The sequence below is a fragment of the Cherax quadricarinatus genome, chromosome 64, assembly GCF_038502225.1.
Source record: "Cherax quadricarinatus isolate ZL_2023a chromosome 64, ASM3850222v1, whole genome shotgun sequence".
Lineage (NCBI taxonomy): Eukaryota > Metazoa > Arthropoda > Malacostraca > Decapoda > Parastacidae > Cherax > Cherax quadricarinatus.
The window spans coordinates 13,576,208-13,588,249 of NC_091355.1; the positions used below are offsets into that span (position 1 = coordinate 13,576,208).

Here is a 12,042-nt window from a genome sequence, read left to right on the forward strand (position 1 = left end):
TGTAAGACCACAAGATCGCCAGTCGCTGGCAGACCTCAGTCAAAGGCTGAGGTCTGCAGTGACCCAGGGGCGCATATTCCGGGTGTGCTAGGTGAGCGCCGCACACCCACCAAAGGTGGTAAATTTATCGTAAATATTAAACTCACTCAGTAATAATATCACGGATCATAATGGGAACTATTCTTTCTGTCCCCTGTTATGAAATATTGTGGCAGTTGTTCTAAGATAGCACTGCACACCCCACAGCTAGTTGTATCATGCACAGTTGTATCATGCACAGTTGTATCATGCACAGTTGTATCATGCACAGTTGTATCATGCACAGTTGTATCATGCACAGTTGTATCATGCACAGCTGTATCATGCACAGTTGTATCATGCACAGTTGTATCATGCACAGTTGTATCATGCACAGTTGTATCATGCACAGTTGTATCATGCACAGTATATATATATATATATATATATATCAGTGAAACCACGAAACATGTGGTAGTGAATCATTTACTACACTGCTGCAGGCTAGGATTCAACCCCACGACACACTGTCCCGCCTCAGAGACAACACAATGGTTGCATCATGCACAGTTGTATCATGCACAGTTGTATCATGCACAGTTGTATCATGCACAGTTGTATCATGCACAGTTGTATCATGCACAGTTGTATCATGCACAGTTGTATCATGCACAGTTGTATCATGCACAGTTGTATCATGCACTACCCTCTGACAATAACCCACCATACGCCTCTGGCTAATTTGGTTAGAGTCCTCCATGGTTCATATATGGATCAGACCTCAAACATTTAATAAACACTGTTTTACACACTTTGTAGAACTAATTATTACAATTTACTTTGAATAAATCCTAGCCAAATTTTTTGGCTTAGCAAATTAATTACCGCCGCCACTCTGCGTCGTGACGCAGTTAGTGACTGCAATTACTACGAGGTTCACAGAGACTGTCATCTCAAGCAAAGGTAAGTAAGACTTTTAAGGAAATTATTGGAAATGAGTCTTTTGTACGGTGAGGCTGGCGAAGGACTCTTGATCCAAGGAATTATAATTGCCTTTCCCATTCTTTTTAGAGTGGCTATTTTCCACAGGTGCTGTGTGACCCTTACGGGGTTAGCGCCCTCTCGGGGATGTAATTTTATTTATCTACTGAGGTGAATGACTAGGTGTTGTCACTGCCCACAGGTTGGTTGCTGCGGCTCAACAGGTGTGCTGGACTACGTGAGGTGGAACAAAGTGATTCCCTACACCTGTTACAACCCTGTTACTGGTAACGCCTGGTGAGTCACTGTTACAGTACTGTTACTGGTAACGCCTGGTGAGTCACTGTTACAATACTGTTACTGGTAACGCCTGGTGAGTCACTGTTACAATATTGTTACTGGTGAGTCACTGTTACAATACTGTTATAGTAACGCCTGGTGAGTCATTGTACTAGATTGTCACTGTACTAGCTTCAGTCACTGTACTAGCTTCAGTCACTGTACTAGCTTCAGTTGCTGTACTAGCTTCAGTCACTGTACTAGCTTCAGTCACTGTACTAGCTTCAGTTACTGTACTACCCACACTCCCTGGCAGGTACGTGGATGGGTACGGCTACATGGGTTGTGTGAGAGGCTTCACCAGGTTTCTGGAGACCAAGGCTGCCTGGATAGCCTCTGTGGCGCTGTTTCTCGCCTTCTTTCAGGTGAGTAATTTTATGTCTGTCTGTCTGTCTCTATCCGCCTCTCAGCAGCTGCCTGGTTTATTGTATATATGTGTGTTTGTCTTTACCTGGTTTGCTGTATTGTGTTTGTCTTCTGGCTAATTGTATGTTTGTGTTTGTCTTTATCTGGCTTATTGTACATCTGTGTTTGTCTTTGGCTTTTTCAATGTTTGCGTTTGTGTTTACTTGGCTTATTGTGTTTCTGTGTTTGTCTTTACCTGGCTTGTTGTATTATTTGTGTTTGTCTTTACCTGGGTTATTGCGTGTCTGTGTTTGTCTTTACCTGGTGTATTGTATGTCTGTATTTGTCTTTGCCTGGCTTATTGTATGTCTGTATTTGTCTTTGCTTGGCTTATTGTATGTCTGTATTTATCTTTGTCTGGCTTATTGTATGTCTGTGGTTGTCTTTACCTGTCTTATTGTGTGTGTATTCACCTAGTTACTCACCTAGTTGCGGTTGCAGGGGTCGAGTCATAGCTCCTGGCCCGCTTCTTGTGTGTGTGTTTGTATTTGCTTGTGTTTGTCTGTGTGCCTGTCATATTGACTGTGTATCTTAATGTCCGACTGTGTCAGTCTGAGTTTCCCCGTGTCTGTCTGTCTATCTACCCGTCTTTTTCTACAGCTATATGCTGATATGTTTCGTATCGACTCTGCGTATTTTGCCCTATGTACGTCTCGACACAATATATTTATATCCCTTTTTATTCGCCATGTGTTTGAGGGAGAAAATGGTAAAGTCAGCCATAAAGTGAACCTGTAACATTGTACTGAACCCACCACTAATGGTTATGTACACTCTGTACAATCAGTCAGGATATTCACATCATCCTAAACCACCAGAGGACTGGATCTCAATGCAGTTGTTCGGTCAGTGGCTACTGGATGAGTTCGCCGTCTCCACCCATTACCACACAGACGCACAATTTTGCCTAGACAAGTCTCCTGGCTGGACCTGGTGGCTGCCACTACTTGGTGCCAGTCACCTGTGTTTCCCACCAGACAAGATGAAACATGGGTGGTGATTGGGTGGGTCAAGGAGAATAGGTTTAAATACACTCCTGGCACACACATCATCAACCACCTTCACCTCTAGAGGACTGTCATGTTATTGCAGTCTGAAGTGGTCAGTCACTAATGGACAGTAAGTGCCACCCTGGGCAGAAGAAATAAGCTAAAAAGACTGTTGTTTCTCTCTTGCCATCCACGCTGGTTAACAGTACTCGAGAATAATAATAATAATAATAATAATAATAATAAGAAGAAGAAGAAGAAGAAGAAGAATTTGGGATTTTGTTATTCTTGAGCTCCATTTTTTTTTCAATAAATTCACAAACCCTCCCACACTAGGCCATAAATGTAACAACAACGAAGAGGAAGATATATTAAAGTTTATGTTCAAGAATGACAGGATGATCACCATAATCACGAGTAAGATGATGTTTACATTAAGTGAGATATTTATATTGAGAGAGATGTTTACAGTGAGAGAGAGATGTGTACATTGATAAAGATGTTTACTTTATTAGAGATGTTTATATTAAGAGGGATGTTTTCATTACAGCAGCATAGTACAACATAGCTTTGGGAAGAGAGAGATAACAGTAAGCAAGATGCAACCTCCTTTAATAACTATCTAACGTAATGTTGTGGAAAAATCAGAGTTTGATACTTCAACAAATATCTGAGGTAAGCAGAAGTAGGGCAAGACAAAATGTAGATATAAATCCAAATGTACTCCTGTTAACCATCATGAGGCCTAGTTCCTAGACCTGTGTATCCATATGCTACCCTCCATAGGATGGATATGAGGTACACAATAAACTAGCCCCTTTGGCGGCAAAATCAATCGAATTAATCCAACCAACAGTTAAACACACAAATATATCTTATGTAGTTAAACATGTTTTAACAGCGATGAAGGATGTCAGCCGAAAGTTTGTCTTACCTGTACTACGATGAAGTGAATCTGTTTGCTAAAACATGTATTATAGCGGGACTCAGCACTGCAGGTCGCTACGAAGGAACTCAGGTTCGTGAAAACCACCACCATCCAAGAACCGTCATACAACGAAGCTACAAGACGCAGCAAGACTCGCAACAACAATCCATATTAGAAATTCAACATGAAGGCAGATTTTCCCTTGGTGTGTGTGTGTGTGTGTGTGTGTGTGTGTGTGTGTGTGGGTGGGTGGGGATGGGACGGGAAGGGGGTGAACCCATATATGGCTGCTGCAGATCTCATCTCCCACAGAGGATTTGAGGGAACATATTCTGTGTATTATGTCCGCCTGGACCTCAGGGTTTTCTGTTGTCTGTCACGTATGGTCACTTGGATACCTTCCTCCACCACCACCACCACCATCACCACCATCACCACCACCACTAACCCCTCCACCACTACCACTGCCCGCTAGACTTCCCCACATCCTCTTAATTATCACTATCACCTCCATTATCCCACTACTACTACTATCACAGCATCGAGAACTAACCTCTTCACCACACTATGGAATATTATATATATATATATATATATATATATATATATATATATATATATATATATATATATATATATATATATATATATATATATATATATATATATATATATATATATATATATATATATATATCAGTGTACCACGCAGAAATAGGCTGGTATATACGGAGAAAGATCGCACTCAGCAGGATTCGAAACCACGTTAGGAGCATCTGGCAAGGTTTCCCAAGTGACGTTCTGAGAAATGCGTCGTTAGGCGATTTTGTCGTTGTGCGAACGTCATAGAGTGTACTTACATAAACCTAGATGGTATAGCCTACTACATACCTAGACTATATGGTATAGCCTACTACACACCTCGGCTATATGGTATAGCCTACTACACACCTCGGCTATATGGAATAGCCTATTGCTCCTAGGCTACAAACCTGTACAGCATGTTACAGTACAGGCAATTTTTTTTTCATCATAGATTTGCTTGTCAGCAAATAATGCACCATGAACATTCCTCTATTAATGAAAACATTTAGGTGTTGGGGTCCAATATTTTCAAACTTTTCAAGGAGCTTGTTGAGGTCTGCAAAAGCTTTTGCTAAACCCTTCACTGTGAATTTTCTTTGGGGATCTTTTTCCTCACCTGCAGTTTCCTTTTCTCTTGCCGCTTCTTCAGCTACGACAACATTAGCAGTGGATTTTATTTGCTTAGGAGCCATGATGAACAAAACACGAGATTAAATTAAGCACAAGGGAAAATGATGCTTATCAGGAGACGCGGTAAACACTGGATATATGAAGCTGCTGCTTATTTTAATAAGCAGAGAAAGTGCACTCTAGACTAACGATAACAGTACGGTATAGTAAATATGTAAACAAGTTACATAGTTGTTTATTATCATTATCAAGTACTGTGTAATGTACATAATTATACAATTGGCAGTGAATGGGACCATCGTCATATATGCTGTCCATCGTTGACCGAAACGTCGTTATGCGGGGGAGGTGCGTGAGGCATTACGTAGAATGAAAGGGGGTAAAGCAGCTGCAACTGACGGGATCATGTCAGAAATGTTAAAAGCAGGGGTGGATATAGTGTTGGAGTGGTTGGTATTTTTGTTTAATAAATGTATGAAAGAGGGGAAGGTACCTAGGGATTGGCAGAGAGCATGTATAGTCCCTTTATATAAAGGGAAGGGGGACAAAAGAGATTGTAAAAATTATAGAGGAATAAATTTACTGAGTATACCAGGAAAAGTGTACGGTAGGGTTATAATTGAAAGAATTAGAGGCAAGACAGAATGTAGGATTGCGGATGAGCAAGGAGGTTTCAGAGTGGGTAGGGGATGTGTAGATCAAGTATTTACATTGAAGCATATATGTGAACAGTATTTAGATAAAGATAGGGAAGTTTTTATTGCATTTATGGATTTAGAAAAGGCATATGATAGAGTGGATAGGGGAGCAATGTGGCAGATGTTGCAAGTATATGGAATAGGTGGTAAGTTACTAAATGCTGTAAAGAGTTTTTATGAGGATAGTGAGGCTCAGGTTAGGGTTTGTAGAAGAGAGGGAGACTACTTCCCAGTAAAAGTAGGTCTTAGACAGGGATGTGTAATGTCACCATGTTTGTTTAATATATTTATAGATGGGGTTGTAAAAGAAGTAAATGCTAGGGTGTTCGGGAGAGGGGTGGGATTAAATTATGGGGAATTAAATACAAAATGGGAATTGACACAGTTGCTTTTTGCTGATGATACTGTGCTTATGGGAGATTCTAAAGAAAAATTGCAAAGGTTAGTGGATGAGTTTGGGAGTGTGTGTAAAGGTAGAAAGTTGAAAGTGAACATAGAAAAGTAAGGTGATGATGGTATCAAATGATTTAGATAAAGAAAAATTGGATATCAAATTGAGGAGAAAGAGTATGGAAGAAGTGAATGTTTTCAGATACTTGGGAGTTGACGTGTCGGCGGATGGATTTATGAAGGATGAGGTTAATCATAGAATTGATGAGGGAAAAAAGGTGAGTGGTGCGTTGAGGTATATGTGGAGACAAAAAACATTATCTATGGAGGCAAAGAAGGGAATGTATGAAAGTAAAGTAGTACCAACACTCTTATATGGATGTGAAGCTTGGGTTGTGAATGCAGCAGCGAGGAGGCGGTTGGAGGCAGTGATGTCCTGTCTAAGGGCAATGTGTGGTGTAAATATTATGCAGAAAATTCGGAGTGTTGAAATTAGGAGAAGGTGTGGAGTTAATAAAAGTATTAGTCAGAGGGCTGAAGAGGGGTTGTTGAGGTGGTTTGGTCATTTAGAGAGAATGGATCAAAGTAGAATGACATGGAGAGCGTATAAATCTGTAGAGGAGGGAAGGCGGGGTAGGGGTCGTCCTCGAAAAGGTTGGAAGGAAGGGGTAAGGGAGGTTTTGTGGGCGAGGGGCTTGGACTTCCAGCAGGCGTGCATGAGCGTGTTCGATAGGAGTGAATGGAGATGAATGGCATTTGGGACCTGGCGATCTGTTGGAGTGTGAGCAGGGTAATATTTAGTGAAGGGAATCAGGGAAACCGGTTATTTTTATATAACCGGACTTGAGTCCTGGAAATGGGAAGTACAATGCCTGCACTCTAATGGAGGGGTTCGGGATATTAGCAGTTTGGAGGGATATGTTGTGTATCTTTATCCGTATATACTTCTAAACTGTTGTGTTCTGAGCACCTCTGCAAAAACAGTGATTATGTGTGAGTGAGGTGAAAGTGTTGAATAACGATGAAAGTATTTTCCTTTTGGGGGTTTTCTTTCTTTTTGGGTCACCCTGCCTCGGTGGGAGACGGCCGATTTGTTATATATATATATATATATATATATATATATATATATATATATATATATATATATATATATATATATATATATATATATATATGCAATAAGATCACAGTAAACAGGTGATTTCAGAATATGCAAAACAACCACTCTGAAAGAATAGAGAAATTCCAAGCGCTTTCGTGACTACTCACATTATCAAGGAACTATGAACTATGGTTCCTTGATAATGTGAGTAGTCACGAAAGCGCTTGGAATTTCTCTATTCTTTCAGAGTGGTTGTTTTGCATATATATATATATATATATATATATATATATATATATATATATATATATATATATATATTTATATATATATATATATATATATATATATATATATATATATATATATATATTATATACACAAGCACACCACCACCACCATCACTAACTGCTCCTCCACCACCACTAACTGCTCTTCCACCACCACCACCACTACTAACTGCTCCACCACCACCACTAACTGCTTCACCACCACCACTACCTGCTCCACCACCACCACCACCACTAACTGCTCCTTTACCACCACTAACTGCCCCTCCACCACCACTAACTGCTCCACCATCACCAACTACTTCACCACCATCACTACCTTCACCACCACTAACTGCTCCACCACCACAATCAGTAACTGCTACACCACCACCACTAACTGCTCCACCGCCACAACGAACTGTTCCACCACCACCACCACCACCAACTGCTCTACCACCACCACTAACTGCTCCACCACCACCACTAACTGCTCCACCACCACCGCTAACTGCTCCACCACCACCACTAACTGCTCCACCACCACTAACTGCTCTACCACCACCACTAATTGCTCCACCACCAACACCAACTGCTCTACCACCACCACTAATTGCTCTACCACCACCACTAACTGCTCCACCACCAACACTAACTGCTCCACCACCAACACTAACTGCTCTACCACCACCACTAACTGCTCCACCACCACCAGTAACTGCTCCACCACCAACACTAACTGCTCCACCACCAACACTAACTGCTCTACCACCACCACTAACTGCTCCACCACCACCACTAACTGCTCCACCACCACCACTAACTGCTCTACCACCACCACTAACTGCTCCACCACCACCACTGACTGCTCCACCACCACCACTAACTGCTCTATCACCACCACTAACTGCTCCACCACCAACACTAACTGCTCTACCACCACCACTAACTGCTCTACCACCACCACTAACTGCTCCACCACCACCACTAACTGCTCTACTACCACCACTAACTGCTCCACCACCAACACTAACTGCTCCACCACCAACACTAACTGCTCTACCACCACCACTAACTGCTCTACCACCACCACTAGCTACTCCACCACCACCACCACTAACTGCTCCACCACCAACACTAACTGCTCTACTACCACCACTAACTGCTCCTCCTCCTCCTCCACCACAGATCTGCTGCTTCGTGGCAGCCTTCTACTTGATCAGACTCAAGAGAGATTACCAGAAGAGTCAAGACTTCCTGGACTCTCGCTAGTGACGCCTGTCAACTTGTCCACCACACAGCGACCACAACAACTCTAACTACAGCTACGACAAATACACTTACAGTAACTACAGTTGCAACTAAAACTACAGGAACTACAGCTGTAACAATAATTGCTGCAATACTGCATAAATTACAATTGCAGTAGTAACTTAAGTACCGGCAGAAACTGCAGCCACCATTTTAAAAACAGCAACTACAGTTCTGAAGCTAAGGTATAAAAAATAGAAAAAAATACGATAGTTTTATCTATATAGATAACACCATAGTAGATATTTTTTTGCTATAATACGTATTATTTATAATAATAATAATATTATTATTATTATTATTGACATTATTATTATAGTTTTCTTCTTTATCACAACTGCTATTTCCCAGCAAGATAGATTGACGTAATGAAGGAACCACATACACCGTCATTCATGAAGGAAACACATTCACCATCCTTCAGTTTGTAGCTGCTTTCTATAGGTGTATGGGGGGGGTACATCGAATTTGACTTGAGCTCTCGAACATCATCTCCACCTCTTCTTTAGGACTCAAGACTGAAGGAACTCTTGGGTATCTTAATCTTCTTCAACTTCATTGCTAAATCGGTTACCCACAGTTTAGTCCTTCCCACATTTAATGACGTTTTCAACTGCTGCACCTGTCATTTAGCTCAGCTCTATGAGTTTCCATCTTCATGCAGCTGTGTGCGTTAGACAAAGTCTGCTGCGCAGGCAGAGCATTTCTCCAAGACACTCAGGTGTTGTACATGTGTCTTATCCGTCGAAACATTGTCTCAATGTTACCTGTAACTTAACTTTCTCATTTAAGATCTCATCTCAGTCGTTCATGAATGCTTACCAGACCTCGTCAACTTATTCATCCGCCTCAAAAATTGTTTCATACTCTCAGCAAAATTTGATAATTGAAACTCGCTCATTATTTCATTGGCTCTCTTTACACACCTTTACTTAACATGTTTTATTCCTTTCATTTAGGCAGCTTTCTGTGTATGAATTTTATATTGTTAAAGCTTAGTCTATGCATAATTTCCTCCCTTTACTTGGTCTGTTAAAAACTGTCTTGACTTTCTCGAAAAATACCAGTTTTGAGAGTTCAACTCTTGTTATGACTACTTTCAGTGTTGTCAGTGTCGACCAATAAAGATAACAGATGTTTGATTTAATAATTTGTTCGTGGAAACTGATAAAATTAATAATTTACAGAAAAGTAAGACTTTAAAAATGACTGAAATTGACTGTTAAAGATCAAATTATTTCATTGATAATATTTTTTTGTACACAAGTTTAAAGAGACTTAATGTGATCTTTCCCGTGTTCAGTACTAAAGATTTTTGTTATTATGAGAAGATTTACCTGGATGTCTCTCCAGTGGAATTAAAACCAATAATTTATAACACAATATTCAGGACACTTTTTTTTTTCAACGACTGAATTATTTAAGAATTATATGAAACATTGAAAACAAAAGTTTTCTGTGTACATTTAAAAATATTATTGTTAGTTTTTACACTTTTTTTTATAGAAAAATTATATTTACCTGTCTGCAATTGAATGTTTTGCCCTATATTCCTTCTCTTAAGGAAAATTATATAAAATGTTACATAAGTAACATTTTGTGTTTTCTTTTGACATAGATCAAATATTTTGATAAAAATTTTCTTATATAACAGTTATCCATTATTAGTGTTTCACCAAAAAAATTCTTATTTAGATAATAAAATGTCACCTGATATACTTATGGTTTCATTTGTTAAAAACTTTCGTTATATCAAACTTACTGTAAAAATTCTCGTTAATGATTTATCCACATTAAATTATATTTATACATGTTAAACCTCTATCTCCTGGTTATTAATGTAGTATAAGGAACCAGTTTTAAGTCTCGTCTATGTTAGAATATCATCTATGAATATATTTATAACTGCAATGTTAGATATATTGGTAGAAATTTTAGAAACGTCCAAACTAGTATAAGTGAACATGGAGGAATGTCATAAATGAACCTCGTTAAACTAGTTGAACCTTCCTTGTTAACTATAACATTACTAAGACAAAAGATCACTCATTAAGAATCCTCGACATTAAAATGATATCAACGGCACAAAATTAGACTCAAGAATTTTAGGAAGTCTGTATAATAGATAGTTGAGGCTTTATGCTAATGACAGTAGATCAACAGTCAGATTATTTACGTTAAAATAGTTGCCTCTTCTAAGCAGTTATTGTTTTGTTAAATTTGAATGATCAGTGTGAGAATTAAGTTACTCCCTGCTTGTCCTCGCCTCACCCAACATAACTCTCCTTCCTACTGTTGTTACATAACTTTATTTTTATCTTGTTTAATATACTAATTGTTTGTAGTTGTACAACATTGTAATTTTTACAGATACTGATGATGGTGAATGTTCACCGAAATGTTTAAATGTTAAATAAGCAATATTATGTAGAGCTTCACACACACACACATTATATATATATATATATATATATATATATCTATATATATATATATATATATATATATATATATATATATATATATAAATATATAAACACTGATCTCTGGCTGAAGGAGACTCGAACCTACGAACCTTGGAACAAGGTACGCAATGCTTTACCAATCTACCCACACTGGACAATACCTTGGAGTCCAACTTGCGCTAGACTTTGATCCAAGGCAGCCAGCTTACAGCTTTTCATCTCATCTCCTGCATGCATCAGCCTTACTAGAGATATTAACAATGCAAGGAATTCGCAAGAGCATGCGAAATATACACAAACACTGATCTCAGCTTTCAGGGAGAAGCAGCCTTCTCCCTGAAAGCTGGCTGCCTTGGATCAAAGTCTAGCGCAAGCTGGACTCCAGGGTATTGTCCAGTGTTGGTAGATTGGTAAATCACTGCGTACCTTGTTCCAAGGTTCGTAGGTTCGAGTCTCCTTCAGCCAGAGATCAGTGTTTGTATATATATATATATATATATATATATATATATATATATATATATATATATATATATATATATATATATATATATATATATTGCCTCTTTGGAGGCAAAGAGGGGAATGTATGAGAGTATAGTTTTACCAACGCTCTTATATGGGTGTGAAGCATGGGTGATGAATGTTGCAGCGAGGACAAGGCTGGAGGCAGTGGAGATGTCATGTCTGAGGGCAATGTGTGGTGTGAATATAATGCAGAGAATTCGTAGTTTGGAAGTTAGGAGGAGGTGCGGGATTACCAAAACTGTTGTCCAGAGGGCTGAGGAAGGGTTGTTGAGGTGGTTCGGAAATGTAGAGAGAATGGAGCGAAACAGAGTGACTTCAAGAGTGTATCAGTCTGTAGTGGAAGGAAGGCGGGGTAAGGGTCGGCCTTGAAAAGGTTGGAGGGAGGAGGTAAAGGAGGTTTT

General features: G+C 39.4%; 1 protein-coding gene across 1 annotated transcript in view; it reads left to right on the forward strand.

The window, feature by feature from the left end:
- Positions 1 to 10,366, forward strand: part of LOC128700050 (tetraspanin-2A) — a 54,345-nt gene extending 43,979 nt beyond the window's left edge. The window contains exons 5-7 of the mRNA XM_070098797.1: positions 1,202 to 1,296; positions 1,595 to 1,703; positions 8,526 to 10,366. Of these exons, the coding sequence (XP_069954898.1) occupies positions 1,202 to 1,296; positions 1,595 to 1,703; positions 8,526 to 8,609 (288 nt within the window). The 3' untranslated portion in view covers positions 8,610 to 10,366. The remainder of the gene's footprint in view (positions 1 to 1,201; positions 1,297 to 1,594; positions 1,704 to 8,525) is intronic.
- The last annotated feature ends 1,676 nt before the right edge of the window (positions 10,367 to 12,042 follow it).